At 34.6% G+C, this 15,850-nt stretch overlaps 2 protein-coding genes across 2 annotated transcripts in view; one reads left to right on the top strand and one right to left on the bottom strand.

Annotated features, from left to right (window-relative positions):
• LOC104243806 (F-box/FBD/LRR-repeat protein At1g13570-like) overlaps nt 1-7,967 on the top strand; it is a 46,742-nt gene extending 38,775 nt beyond the window's left edge. Inside the window, exon 6 of the transcript XR_011404503.1 lies at nt 7,891-7,967. The gene's annotated coding sequence lies outside the window, so the exon portion shown is untranslated. The remainder of the gene's footprint in view (nt 1-7,890) is intronic.
• A 1,386-nt stretch (nt 7,968-9,353) lies between these two features.
• LOC104213322 (lysine histidine transporter-like 2) lies at nt 9,354-13,129 on the bottom strand. Its single transcript, XM_009762805.2, has 6 exons — nt 12,976-13,129; nt 11,005-11,779; nt 10,027-10,132; nt 9,806-9,897; nt 9,627-9,695; nt 9,354-9,452 (listed from the first exon to the last, which is right to left on the bottom strand). Exons 1-6 carry the CDS (start codon nt 13,044-13,046, stop codon nt 9,354-9,356), a joined length of 1,212 nt encoding a protein of 403 aa, XP_009761107.2. The 5' UTR covers nt 13,047-13,129.
• Between the last annotated feature and the right edge of the window lie 2,721 nt (nt 13,130-15,850).

Raw genomic sequence — 15,850 nt, 5'->3', positions numbered from 1 at the left:
CTAGCTAAATAATAAACACACAATCATAAACAAACATAAAATTAATCACCCATAAGGTTTACACACTAGGGTTGGGTTATAACCCTAGTAAAAATTTAGCTACTCATAATGGGTATTGAAGAAAACAAAGAAGAAAAGCTAATAAAACTCATATTAGAAGATTAAAATAAAGAAATCTAATGTTAAAATACCAAAATAAGCTAAAACTTCCTAAAGAGGCAAAGAAAAACAGCTACAGTACTTTTAGATGTTCAAACTTGACCTAATTTCATGAAACTCGTCTATTTATACAAAACTAAAAGTTGCAGACAAAAATGCCCCTTAGGAGGTTCTACGGCCGCACAATTCCATGTGCAGTCCGCAGATTTCTTCATTTGTCAGGAATTGGAGGTTTGCTGCTACATATTTCTGAACTGCGGCCACGAGGAGACTCTTCTGCGGTCCGCATAATTAGGACTACGGCCGCATAATTCTTGAGCGGTTCACAATTTATAGAGGCTTCTGGACTTGGTCTTTTTGCATACTCTCTGATCTTCGACTCTTAGCTCAGCTTTACGGCCGCACAATTCATGTGCAGTCCGCAATTTGCGCAAATGTTTGATAATTTTTCCTTCTTTGTTTGCGGTCGCAGATGGAAATTGGGTCCGCACTTTCTTTTGCGGCCGCAAAATTCCTTCTGCGGACCGCACTTTTTAAGCTTATGTGCCTTTTTATTTCCTTGTACCTCGGATTACTCTTTTTTGAGTCAAATTTCATCTTGGAGATCAACTTCCATCATTCCCCCAATTTTGCTCAATTTCATAAATTTCGGGAATATAGTTCAATGCTTTTAGGCTAAAACAAAAGCTAAAAGGCGCTAATAAGCAGGCAAAATCCCCACTTGTCAACTCTCCCAAACTTAAGTCTTTTCTTGTCCTCAAACAAATAAATTAGTTCTCACCTCCAGTAGTTGAGGTTCACTACAGCTAGCCACGGGGTGAGCCATTCACACCTCAGTTGGGACCATTACCCACACCACTCATACATTATTGACAAGGCGACACGTAAAATATTTATGCACATGTAATTCCAATGTGACATTCGAGCATTAAGAGTTGACTTTACTCATCAAGGACCCTCGCTCTATCTTATAGGTCATGGTGGACTCCAAACTCTTCCTCATCTACTTTCCATTTGCCAAGCTCACTTAAGAATTTAGCACTTAATTCAAAGATTCATTAAAGGTTCACTCATTTCTCTCAAGAGAATGTCACAAGTACGGTTTCAAGTACCATAGGCTTGCCCCTCGTGTAGATCTCCACTAATGTAAGTTCACTCGATCAAAATCAAGTGGGACTTCTTTCATGATGTAATGAAGGCTTTTGGATCAGGGTTTGATACAATATGGGTAAGTGGTTATACCTTCCTTAAGCACTTCATCTTTTCATTCCTCAGCTCGCACTTTGCCAATTCCTTGAGGTACTTTCTCTTCCTTGGGGGACTAGAGAGACTTAACGTCACCCTTTCTTGATCATTACATTCATTTTTCTCCATGTTTGGGATCATTACCTCTCTTTGAATCCCTTCAATTCTTCCACTTATGCACTTTTTTTTGCATTTTTCTTTTTGTTCTTTTCTTTTCTTTTAATCATTTATTTTCTCTTTTTATGCCTCGATACCTTTTTCAATTTCCTCTTCTATCCCCCAAACTTACGTTTTTAGCCATTTGTTTCACATGAGTGTCACGGAAAGCTTGAGTGCCAAGAAAGGGTCACAATTAAATAGGTAAATGCTTGTAACATTGTTTTCAAATGAGAAAGGCTAAATGTTCGAAGGGGTTGACTAGGGATGACATCATTGGTAGGCAATAGAAAACTCAAACGTGCCAAGGAAAGCCTACAATCATTTCTCAAGCCAAGCAAAACTTAGGATTTTGCCTTAAAACACATTCGGGCCAAGTTCTAGACTTTTCGCACGGGTACTTGGACTAGCAACAAAGCATCTCACTCCTCACACACTAGATTGTTAAAGAGAGTAGGGTCGAGGGTCCACAATGACAACTTTCAAGATTGAAGATAACTATGGTCCAATTAGACCACCCCATAGTACCAAAGTCAACACAAGAGTCACAAAGACACTGACTAGAGCTATATCCTTTTAAAAAACTTGTCTCTAACCATACGCACTAGTTAAATGTGTTAGTTCCAAATGAAGCATGTTTGACTCTTCGAGTTTGACTTAATCATGTCTTTTTATTCATTACTACTACTATAATTACCTAAACATAAAACGGACTCATTCCCTTAAGAAGGTTGTCACGCCATATATCCATCGTTGGGACGAGTCACCCGGTTAACACAATAACTACCTTTGGAAAGAACTGTGGTATTAAGAAAATCAAAGGCTTATTATCTACTGAAATATAAAAAGAAGCTACTAAATCAAACACTAACTAATAAGGAAACAAACATAAATAAGCTACTAAGCGAAAATTATTAAAAGCAGAACGAATATACATAATGAGAGAAGAAAGAGAATATATACATAATGAGTAAGAAAATGAAAAAAAGTATCAAGTTAGTTACAAGCCAAATGTATCAGAATTATCAAATAAGATCAAATAAACTCCACCCCTTCCCCCCAATAAAAACAAGCATTTTCCTCAATGCTTAACAAAATAAGAGTAAAGGAAGGGAAAGAGTGAAGAAGACTCCCTATGGCTCCTTGGACATCTTTGTGTCCCCAGCAATGTCACCGCCCTCAGGCTCATCCAACTGGATCTCATCATCCTTAACTCTGGGAGTGGCTGGGTTGGTGAACATCTGACGCTCTACCTCGGCAGTGTCGGCAGCTAGGTCTGGAACTGGCCAGCTGGTGCCAATGATGCTGATGGTGTTGTAGGACCTAGGTCAATCAACAAGTTAGAGGGAAGATCTCCGGTTGCTGCAATCTTGGTCACCTATCTCCGGAGCTTGTTAACTGACTTCTTGGTAGCCTGGGACTTTATCTTTTTCTTTACTTCTTTTTCTAGCCCTTCGATCACGACCCATGTTGTACCAAAGTTGCCATAATAGTAGTCTGGTTCTCCAGGAGCTTCTTCAATGTCTCTTTAACTGGTAGGGGAATCTGAGGTGCTTGAATAGAGGACTGCACTGCAATAGTACTGATGGATATCTGCATCCAGTTATTGAGACTCGCCAATATTTGGGAGATTCGCAGCCCAAAAAGTGGGGCAGTAGGCATGAGCACCGACCTCAAGGCCGAGGTGGAACTTGTGACAGGGACTGCAGTAGGAACTGAAGATGATAGGGAAGGCATAGCTGTGGCACTAGATAAAGGCTCGATCGAAATGGATGGAACATCAACTACCTCCGTAACTACCACCGCTGGCTCATCAGCCTGGCTTGTGGTTGTAGATGACTAACCTTTTCTCTTAGGGTTTTTTGCATCCATCAATGAGTACCATGAGAAAAGGATTCTTCCGCCGCACCTTTGTATCATAATCCTTTGGCTCCACCCTCTCATCTGTGAGATACTCTGTAATAGTGTTAGGATACGGGTAAGATGAGTCTTCTTGCCGAGCAATCACTCAGATGTTAGCAGATATCATGGCACCCACATTGATAGGATACCTAGACATACTTTCCGAGGAATCGGAAGATAGGTCTCATTCTGGCTGGGGTGTAGTCTGCTGCAGACAAAGGTTTGCCACCCCGTTGCCTCGAAACTTAGAGTGCTCCTATGGATAGGCACCCATGTTGTGATCCATGGTATTGGTGGTCCTAGTGCAGCTAGAATGTCCGCTAACCAAGGACGAGTTGCATCCCCAAGTGCACACTTCTCTAAGTACTTTGTGGGCTCGACATCATCAAATCCCAAGTACGTGTTTAATGTGTGCTGATCAAATCGCACTTTGAGGTTTCTCACTTTGGTTACCTTTGTCCCCTTTTTGATATGAGCCACATTGGCATAGATTCCCCGGATAAGGTACTCCTTAGCATCCACCACACTCTGGGTAAACCACATCCACCCTTTGCATTCTCTAAACTATCTTAGAACTGCAGGGTTATACATCTCTAGAACTTTCAACTGAAATTGTCACTCAAGAGTGAGTGACCTCACTGGCCACCAAGTGTGAAAGGCTAGTGAAGGCAGTCAAACTAACAAAATGGTCCTCCCAGACCTCTTTTTTCTTCGACCTTTCACGGCCGACAGTTGTAGCATCTCCCCCTCTGCCATCATCGGGGATGTCCTGAACTGTTGTATCTGGTGCCTTAGGGACAAGTGAAATGGATGGCTCAGAAACCTAACTAGCACTTTTCGAACCCTCGGAAGTGCTATGAGATATGGATGACTCATCCCTGAGTTGATATCTCCCTGGCGCTTTAACTGGACAGCCGACTGCTCTTGAACTGAGGCTGGGTTGCCCTCTGATGCTTCCCTAGATGGGACATAAGAGCTTGACTCAGAGAGATCTGCACCTCTCCCTCTGCCGACTGTAGCTTTCTTTGTAATTATATTTTGTAGGCCGAGGGGTAAAGCACTCTTGGATCGACCCCTGGAAGGTTCACCCCTCCCTTTTGAAGTATCACCTCAGCCTCTAGATTGAACTATTTTCTGTATCAAGCAAAGGTAATTGTTAGTTGTAATTCAAATTCATACATACAGAGAGATATGTAAAGACACACCAAAAAACACAATGAGGAACACAGTGGAAACATGCTTGTAGGATAAGGATCTACGATCCACATATTTTTCCTTGCGGCCGCAAATTGGGCCTTACGAACCGCACAATTCTCTCTTGCGGCCATATTTGTGGATTACGGTCCGCACATTTTTTCTTGCGGCCACAACTCAGAAATAAAAAATATGCCAAATCTATGATAACAGAGAATTGGTTGATATGCGGTCCGCATAATTTGTCTTGCGGCCACGCATGTGAGTCGCAAATTTGTAAACTCCCTGATAACAGGAAAATGGCTATTCTACGGCCGCAATGGGATTTCTGCGGTCCGCACAATTTTCTTGCAGTTTTCAGACCCATTCTTTACTAAGGTTTCCCTAGACTCACTTCTATGGACTGCACAATTTCAAGTGCGGCCGCAGAATTTAAACAATTACGAATAGTCCAGTATGACTAACAAGGTTTTGCAAATTTTGTGCAATTTTTGACATGGCAATAACATAGAAGCATGAAATTATGTTTGCCCAGTCCCCAATAAGCAAGTATTAGATAACCCACTATAGATTTACCCTCACATGGTTGTACAATTGAGTCCTACTGACAAATGGCCTAAAACTGATTAAAAAGCTATAAATTAAACTAAAAAAATGCAAAAGTCTAACAAGTAATTGAAGCATACCAGATATGAATGAGTTCAAGGAATGAGTGATCTACAATTGTTAGGTGTGTGGGCAGATGATTCACCAGAAGATTTCAATTTTAGTATTGCGTATGCTCAAAGAGGGAAAAGTGTAACATTAGCCCTAACCCTCTTATTTATACTCATCGATTTTCGAATGGAAAGAGGAGCGAGTGTGGCCGTAAAATTTCAGTTGCGGACCGCACTCTATTACTTTGTGAGCTTAAACCATCATTTTATCTGTAGTCCATAGAATTTTGTGTGCGACCGCAAATCCCTTGTTGCGGACCACAATTTTTTTGTTGCAGCTGCAGATCGACTATTTTTCTGAAAGACCAACTTCAGAGAGTTATCATTTTTCATCCTCCATTTGTGCGGTCCGCAAGTTAATTGTGCGGCCGCATAACACTTTTGTTACAGCAATCATGATTGGGCGGTCCGCACAATGCACTTGTGGTCCGCAATTCTTTGAACACTTAACCAGATTTTATGTCCACAATTCTTGTAAGGCACACTCATCCCTGCAACACACTTCAAATCAAGTTAGCATAAAAATAACACCTAGTTACAAAAGTAACAAAGAAATAAAAAGAAACATGGTTTGCCTCCCACAAAGCGCCTAATTTAAAGTCGCGACACGTTGCAGAATACCATCAATTGAAATGAATGACCGAAATGACGTGGCCATCTACAACTTTTCCCAAATAGTGCTGACACGCATTTAATGTCGTTTTGATGTGGCTGACGAGATATTTCGAATGTTTTGTCGTTTCTATCACGACGTATCGAAGTAGGACTCAGGAGCTTATGTCGTTTCTCGTCGTTTACTCTCCGAGAAATGAAGGGACTATCTGTATACGGGTAAAATTGGTCTCGTGATACACCCCGATCTCCGACATGATAATCCAAGCTCAAGATATGATCACAAGGGGCCGAGACTGAGGTACATGCCTTTATCGATTCGGAGTTCGGGACCATAACGCCCACCCTCGAGAATATCGGGGTCATGGTTTGGGATCGTTCCTAACCTCGATTAACTTCGAAGGAGTTGTCAGGTAATCAAGCACGACCAATAGAGGGTCGTGATATCCGTGACCGACCAGATATCACAGAGGGGATCTCGGCACGTATCGATAGGAAATCGACAATCAGTTAATTAGAAATTTTTTTCTTTTTGTAAGAAGTGTACATAGGATGAGACTTTCCTACTATATAAAGGGGGTCTAATGTTTCATAACACAGGTTGTAACACACATTCCAAGGCAATATATTATTATTTTTCTCTGTCATTAGCTCTTATCTTGTTCATCAGTGCTGGTTACAGTGACACCGGATGAAGGGGGAAGATTTCACTAAGGCTGAAACTATCCTACGTGTGCGATCTGAATTTATTTTTACCTTTACTTATTTAATTTAATCCAATTTACCGCTTTATGTCAAATTGATCCACGTATCCTTAAAACTACTTATAAATTTAATTGTTATCCGATTTTGAAGGTAAACAGTACTCCTACCTCATAAGGTAAATCTGCCCCTGGTAAGAAGGCTTGATGACTAAATATGCTTGAAGGTTATAGTGGGAAAGAGGTTATGGAGATGTTGGTCATGTAGGTATCTTATATGTAACTTTCTTTTGAGAGCTAATGGGGTAGGGGTGGTCTTTGTAGGTCTGCAATGGCAGTTTGAAGAATTCTAAATTGTGGGAAATAGGATAATTAGTGAACCATTAAGAATTTTAAAAGTAGACATGTTAAACTAGGTAAGCCAAACCCAAGTATTTCCATAGGAAATGGGTTATAGCAGTTTTTCAGATTTTAGGGTAAGTTAGTGAACTATTTTTTGTCTCATAGACGCCTTAACTACTAAATATTTAAGTATTAATTTCTTAAATATGTTAACAAGTTTTGATAAACTAACTTCATATAGTTACTTTGATTTTTGATGGTATAATATTACTTCCACCCAACTTCATATTGATACTTAAAGTAAGTCATTTATAACAATACATTTTATGAAATTCTTATTGTCAACGAAATCTCAAAGAAGTGCATGTATCACGTGTTAGTTACTCTTTTTTTCCTAGTTAGAAAAATATAATATCGTTTCCATATTACTTAAACTCTTGTCCCCGAACTTAAACATGTTACGTCGAAGGTATTAAGGCATGTTCGGAGTCGGGTTATTACAAAGATCTTCAAATTTTACATGCTAATTTTTCACAATGGGAATTTGCTTTACTATGCTGAATTCACCAATAATGTTTATAAGTCTGGAGTTCCCAAATCTTAGAAGGATTCCCAATATACTAACCCCCCATCCCCACCCCACCCTCATGATTTCACAGTGGGTTTTTTCTGTCTTGCTTGCTGGTTCTTGAAAAATAGTCGAGAGACATGAATATTTCTTGATAATGTTTAATTTAGTTGGACAAGCTTTATATTACGGTTCTTAAACTGTCTCCTTTTAAGAGAAAGCTTGCAATAATTGAAAGCTTTTTCTTTTTGCTTACCATAATATCTCATTGCCTTCTCCGGTGATATGCATGCAGCTCCCAACGAAGGCAATGGTCTTCATCTTGCAGACTATTTATGAGGTCAATCCTTGCTAGAAGTCAATTGTCAATATACTCGTACCTTATTCAACAAAAAAAATTTATTCGTTGTAATATATTAAAGGATCATAACGGCCAATCATTGATGTGAGTATTTGTTCCAATTTGACAGACTTTCAAAAATGTTGTTTGCTAAATTTTCATGGTTATATATTAACTTTTACTCACTAAGGGATGCAAGGAAAGTTTTATCAAAAAGTGAAAGTTTTTTTGGATCTTAGGTAAGTTGCTCCCATGTTTTTCTTTTTTGGGGACAAATTTTGGATAACTCAGACATTTACCCAAAAACTCAAATAGAAAAGTACAAGCAAGAAAGGCCAAACTTTACCTTACTAATCATAAAGAAATAACAAACTCATCTATCTAATAAGCAGTACTAAAATACGACCTAGAAAGGACTAAAGGCATAAAGTTCTAAAGTCAAATTTTAATAAGAATTTAATGTTTTTACGCCTACACAAATATAAGCAAAAAATTTAATGTTGACTTTTTTGTTTATACTTATTTATATTATAGTATTCTTACAAGATATATGACTTTTATCTTTACTTAGTAATATTATTATTTATATTATCAAGGGTTAATTCAAGTTAATAAGATGTTAGTCATATTTTTGCAATACATTACCTTGGATCTTGTTTTAAGAAACTTTATTTGCTAATATTAAAATCTGAGGATACTTCATTCGTTTTAATTTATGTAAACTTTTTCGGAGTATGAGGATCAAATGAATTAATTTTTTAGAATTTTCAAATATTTTGAAACAAAACTTAAATATTTAGAAACTACATAAAAATTATAAGTCACAAAGATTTGAAAAAAAAGAAGTAATAAAATACTTTATTTGACTCTCCAAATAATAATAGGATCATATAAATTGAAACGGAAGGAATATAGTATAGTCCCTTTCAAATTAGGAGCACAAGAATTAAGGTTCTAGGAATAAGTTAAAGTGCTTTTTAAGAACATATTAACAGAAATTGTATCACGTCACGAAATGTCGAAAGTTCCATCCTCCTCTTATGTCATTTGTTTTTATTTGTAGCACTTTAATTAACACATCCAAAGTTCGAAAACAATTTAGCTAATAAGTTTACATAATCTTTAGCAGTTCGCTGCTCATTAATGTCCATAACTTTTTTTTTTTTTAATATACAATTCATTCTAAAAATTCCACTTTTTCTTTTTATGCTATTAGAAAACAAGCTTTGGATCTTTTAAAAGAGATCAAGTGAAAACAGTTCAATTGTTAAAAAAAATTATAATTCAAACTTTAGCAAACATCCTTATTATCGTAAAACTCTGCATCTCTGCCTTACAATAAATTAACAGGCAGAATAGGGCACATAATTTAACATCTAAAAAGAAAAATACAAAGAAAATCAGATTGGCCGTATCGATCAGGTGTAGAAGCGATAAGTCTTGGCAGATTTGATGATACTCCATAATCCACCAATGGGAGATGTAAGAGTCAAAAGTACACCCACTATGATGCACAGCTGCAACATGAACAAAAACAGATAGGGCTAAGTAGCACGAATATTAATTTATCATAGTTAAGTAATATATTGATGTGAGAATATTATTTAATTTTTAACTGCTAAGTTCTAATTATTTAATTTAATGTAAACATTGAGTGCGAGTAAATATTATTTAATTTTTGGTAAACTTACCCAGTTCGTACACCATGACAAGCCAAACCGTCTGGGCTTTTTTATAATAAGCCAGATGATGCATGGAAGCTGTAGGTAGAAATTAAAAACATAGTAAATGTTAAATATCTTTTTCATACGAGTATAATATAGTCGTAACTTCTGATTTAATGAGTTATCTATGAAATGAATATACTTACATAATATGAGGTTGGTGCCAGAGCAAAACCTCCAAAGAATCCCATCAAACCACCAAAGAATGGTATTGTCATGCCCACCACCAATGTAAATGCTACAATAACAGAAGACCATAGCAAGAATTTAAAAAAAAAAATACATAAAAAAGAGCAATTAAACAACTTTTTCAGTTTATTTTCTAATTGTGCGAAAATATTTTCTAATAAACAAGTAAATAACTTACCGACAAAAACCGTGCGCACACAAACACGTAGAATAGTGGAAGGTTTATATCTCAATGACTTCACCGCGTATGTCTCTATCATATCAAACACTGGCATTGCATAAACCTGAAATAAAAATTAAGTAATATACAAGAGATTAATTAGGTAACATACTAGCATCTAAGTTGGTCATAATATATTATCAATTGAGGCACATCAATTGAGGGAAGTAGTTTCCCTCAATTATAGATAAAGGATTAAATTTATATATATGCACGGACATTTTATTATACTAACTATTTTAGTCTGCTAAAACAAGTTATATACTCTTTTTTTAGGTTGACATATTTTATTTGTATTGAGTAATTACTTGTTATTATTGTAGACAGTGGAGTGCAGAGACATCCCTTAGTATGGAACTTTTCGAGCTAGTATATATGAAAATGACCATTTGAAAATTATGCCTGTTTGGCCAAGTTACAAAATAAATTTATTTTAAAAAGTGTTTTTTCTTAAAAGTGATTTTCTCAAAAGTATTTTTGATGAGAAACAGTTAGTGTTTGACTAATTAATTAGAAAGACACTTCTGAACATCAATTAATGTTTGGCCGATCTTTTCAAAACTGTTTCTAAGTGTATTTTTGTCAAAAATGCTTTTCAAAAAAGTGCTTTTGGAGAGAAACTACTTTTTCTGCTTCTCCAAAATTGCTTATGCTTTTCCTTAAAAGCACCTTTTTTTTCTTCCAATAGCTTGGCCAAACACTTCAACTTTGGAAAAAAATCGTTTTTTCGAAAGAGAAAAAAATATTTCTAGGATTGGAGAAGGTTGGCCAAACGGGCTATAGACACTTAAAAGAACCACAATGCTATTGTGGCAATAGACCAATACTACTTGCATAAAATCTTACGTAGGTAATTTAACTAGATAATATGAAATAACTAGTAATAATTATATAAACTTGAGTACAGAAATAATAATAATAGTGAAACTAAGATACCTGGTAACTCCCAATGACATGAGCGACAACAAAAATGTTAGCAGTTGCAATAAGCCATGTAGGTGTATGTAGTGTGAGCAAGATGTTATCATCAACTCCATTACCAAAAGCCCAATATCCAATGAAAGCCACAGGCAAATAACACAAGGCCACTATAATATAAGCTGTTAATACACCTTTCCACATTGCTTTTTTGGATGGTGCATCTTCTGTCGAAGGAATTGTTGCTTGAATTTCAAGTACTACATTATGTCCAGCATATGCAAATGCTACATTTCCTAATGCACTCAGAAACATAAACACATTATCTGATGTTTTTTCACTTGTTGGACCATAACTAACTTCTCTCCCACTTTCCTTTAGTGAAACAGTCCATGCTATAGCTGAGTAAGTCATGGACAAAATCGCCGCGACGAAGGAGACGGAGGAGATGGAGTTGAAATTTGGCAAGTGAGAGAGGATAAATTGGAAAGAGGAGAAAATCAAGATGAAATAAGTGAGTTTGATAGGTTTGGCATTTGGGAAAAGGATTTCTTGGAATTTTTTCAAGGATTTGCCACCAGTGACCATGTAAATAATACAAGTGCTAACTTCAACTACAATTTGTTGGGGTACAACAATCCAGAGACCAAGTTTTTCACCAAAAGCATATTGGCCAAGCTCATGGTACCTGTCAAATCTCTTGCCTGGTATCATTTCATGCATTTCCACCATTTGCCAGATTGTGTAGAATGTTATAATCCATGACAGTAACATTACCGTTACACCAGCTCCCCTGCAACATTTATATCACATGCATATTTGATTTGATCTTTTCAGATAATAACACATTTGTATAACAAGCTATAATTACCAAAATTGAAAAAGAAACAAAAGGAATAGGATAAAATGATAATACATATATTAATATTAATATTAATTAATAAGAAAGGTCTATGTGCAAAAAACATATCATACATCTATTAGTTCGATCTAAACAATACCTCATGATGTTGATTATATTCAAATATTGATTAATTAAAATGAATCATTTTTATTCAAGAAATAGGCCGACATGATTTTATCTTACACTAAATAAATAAAAAAAATAGTAACTATAGTTTTTTATTTTTATTTTTTATAACCGTAGTGTTCAGATTAATTTGTACACACCGTTATTTAGAATCATATAGTGCACCGATGGCGCTTAAATTAAGCGATGATGAATATTTTAGATGCAATTTTAATGGACTATTATGGGTATCAATTCAATGCGTAAAGTATATATCGTGGAAAACATTAAATGAGTAAAGAAAATTCGTTTCCAATAATTATATGCAACAGTAGACGCTAAGATAAGATCAAGCAGTTAAAATATCTTATAATTTTTCCAAATTGGATCGTACTCTCAAGGCAAAACATTAAATGCGATTAATGAAGAAAAACGCGATCTAGTAGTATCAATAATTCTTTGAAACTGTAAACCTGGCAATTAGTACAATATTTTCCACAAATTAAAATCAAGATTTCCATACTCAGTTTTTTTTTAAAAATAACGAGATTTCCAAAATCAGTTATTAAAATTTTTCAAAAATTATAAAACTAGTTTAGAAAAACTGATAATTAGATGATATCAACCAGTTAGTTATATTAAACCGGAATTTGAGTATATCTAAATTTTAAAATATTCATACTCAAGACAATTCCTTGTAGAATTTGATTTGATAACGAAGAATAACAACAAATCCCAAAGAAAAAGGAAGAATACCGCAACAACAACACAACAAATAATAACTACGACTCATGCACCCAAACTAATTTGTGGTCAGAGATATGATTTCAAGCTTAGGTTCGGAATTCTAACTCTTTTAAGTTACTGAGTTCTACGTTAATATTTGTACATACTTAACAATAATTGTGGTTGAATCCTAATTAACTTGTTTGTTTAAACTAAACTCATATAAAAAAAAAAAAGAGAAATAATAAAATTACCATCCCATCTGAGACATGGCATAAGGTAGACTAAGAACACCAGCACCAACCATGGCAGTAACATTGTGCATGGTTGAATACCACCATTTTGCATTCCGGTCCGAGGTTATCGGTAGCCATTCATCTATTGCTTTCTCCTCCTCCCTCCTCTTATCTTCATTATCTCCTCCTTTTTCCATATTAATTAATTAAACTAACTATATATTCTTATGATGGAGGCAACAGAATAAGAATGAAAAGTTTGTGAGACAAAGAGTAAGGCAAAAAACAAAGGAGATGTAACATGAATTTTGACTCCTTCAAATTGACAAAGAGAAACTCTTCTTTTTTTCTCATTATGCCTTTTCCTATCTATATATATAGGTGATTGCCATAAAACCTAAATCTAGTCTAGTAGTAATGACCCTAATATTTCCTAATCCTTTTTGATATATGCAATATGTTAAGTTTTTAAGGAAAATATGTCTTATCTCCTCGCTAGTGTAAACTACTTTCTATACTTACTCTGTACCTGTTATCCAAGAATATTTGGGATTTTTTAAAAAGTTTTTTTTGTATATTAGTGCTTAAATAAAACTGAAATTAATTAGTACCATTTATAATTTATACAAAAAAGTGGGTACACTATTATATATATATATATATATATATATATATAGTATGAATTTGATAGTTTGGTCACTATTATAAGATAATTATATGTAAATAGTTATAATAAGCATAAATGATAATAAATTTGATATTACAAATTAGTAAACTATCATGATAGTGTAAAAAGATTTCCTATTATTCATATGTATACTTAAATTTTCATCCTATTCTATGCACTTGTCCTTTCCAAATGCTCTACGTGTGAAATATATGTGGATATACATAAATAACATCATATCTCTGTTAAAACTACTGCATCATATGAAAATTATTGAGAATAATTCCTTAAGTGTCTCACAGCCTTTTTTGCTAATCGATCGAACAATAGAAAAGGTGATGATATTGACAATTTAAACCAATTCTACTAAAAGAAATAACGAATTTATGTGTTTTTACTTTTTATCATGCACTAATATTATACACCATTGATTTCTCAAGATTTACATTTCTTTAGTTTTTTTTCTTTTTCTTTTCTTTTCTACTGGTGAACCGAAAAAAAATAATTAAGAAGCACACTGATATTTCAGGTTGAAAAATTTAAAAACAAAATTCAGTAAAGACGCAAAAGAAGTGATTTTTTTTTACAAGCAAAAGAAGTGCTAATTATTGTAGATATATTCATTTATTTCTACTCTAATTCTGTCATAATAGTATACGTTAAGATGATGGAAAAAAAGATTATGTTAAGACTATCTCCACTGATAATTAAGTATAATTTTTCAGAATTAAAGAAACAATTAGTATGTCCACTCCGTAATACATACACATATATGAACACACATAAACTTTTTCTCTTTTTTATATAATGAGAAATTTTCAGAAACCACTATTGTGTCGTGGCTATTAACTTCCTATAGCTATCATATATATAATTACTTCTTATAGCTATTATTTAGTTGTTACACTGACTGTATTTGCTGTATTCGCGCTATGTATTCATGAATACAGTAGCAGAAATCGCCTAAAAAAGGGGAGTCCAGTTGTTTCAAAATGGAAAGAGGATCAATTAACGTGTATCCCTCCTAATTTAACTCGACAAATCAATTCTAACACACCTCATTATCAACCCAATCAATTAATCAGACGCTAAACACAAAACCGAGCATTGTATTCAGCTTCAACAAAACACAATCTGTAGAGCTTCAGAGAGACAAACAATTTTTTTTTTCTTGAGTGTGTTTGAGGTTTTGATTTGACATTCCTTGATAGGATTTTTTTCCCGTCTGGCATTGATACAAGTATTCACAGAATATTTAGTAATTGAATTTACTAGATGGCAAGCTTAACCGTGCTAATTCGTCATTTTAGGAAGTGGAACAATGAAAATTATTTTGTCGATTATTCAATAGAAGGGATATTGATAAAGGAGTATGCTTCGTACAGTGATTTAATTACTTCAATTTCGAAGAAACTTGATATAGATTTGAGTTCCAAGTCAATTAAAATTGAATACAACGACATGGATTTCAGGGTGTATGTAGAGTTGAAAAAGGACAACATGGAATTTGGGATGTATTCATTGTGTATAACTACATTGGATAAAAAAATTATAGAAGGAGGAAGTGTAATTCAAAGTGACCTAATGAAACTTGACTCTACAGATGGTGTGCATACAATTGATACACTTGCACTTGCCAGTTAAACACAAGTGAACCTAAAAAATAGGTTTTACCAAATAGTTTGTACTGCTGCGTACTAAGCTTTTCTTTGACGTCGGAGATTATGTTGGTGTTAGTGTAGGAATTGATATGCATTGATGAAATAGGCAGGTGTTTAACAAAGAATTTTATTTCCTGCATACAAACCCCACAAAAAAGAAGAAGATAAATATATGCTTGAAAATACAGATAAATACAACTTGGTTGGTACATTACTTTATTGTGTTTAATATAGGTGGTTTATGAGATCAAATACAGATAAATACATGTATATATGAATATTTTTTTTCATTATATCCAAAATACAGTACAAACAAAATACAAGTTTGAATTATGACAATAATGACAGAATTGTTGGTGTATTTAAAATTGTTATTTTTTCAACTCAAATACGTATAAATACAATTAAATATAAAAAATAAAAAATATTGTACGAACTAAAATCAGTGTATGAGGATGAATAAACATAAATACATGTATAATAAAAAGCATGGAGGTTATAGAAATATATAGAATACATGTATAAAACAAAACAAAACAAAAGAAATTAAATCACCTTGTCCTTC

The sequence above is a fragment of the Nicotiana sylvestris genome, chromosome 12 (assembly GCF_000393655.2).
Source record: "Nicotiana sylvestris chromosome 12, ASM39365v2, whole genome shotgun sequence".
Taxonomy (NCBI): Eukaryota; Viridiplantae; Streptophyta; class Magnoliopsida; order Solanales; family Solanaceae; genus Nicotiana; species Nicotiana sylvestris.
This window is presented reverse-complemented; position numbering and strand designations above follow the sequence as displayed.

Bases quoted from the DNA above. Each gene is read 5' to 3' on its own strand.
- LOC104213322 (XM_009762805.2), bottom strand. From the start codon at position 13,046: ATGCACAATGTTACTGCCATGGTTGGTGCTGGTGTTCTTAGTCTACCT. The intron at 11,780-12,975 runs GTAATTTTATTA...TAAATGTTGCAG, and splicing joins GCCATGTCTCAGATGGGATG to GGGAGCTGGTGTAACGGTAA. The intron at 9,453-9,626 runs GTAAGTTTACCA...TTCATGTTGCAG, and splicing joins TGTCATGGTGTACGAACTGG to CTGTGCATCATAGTGGGTGT.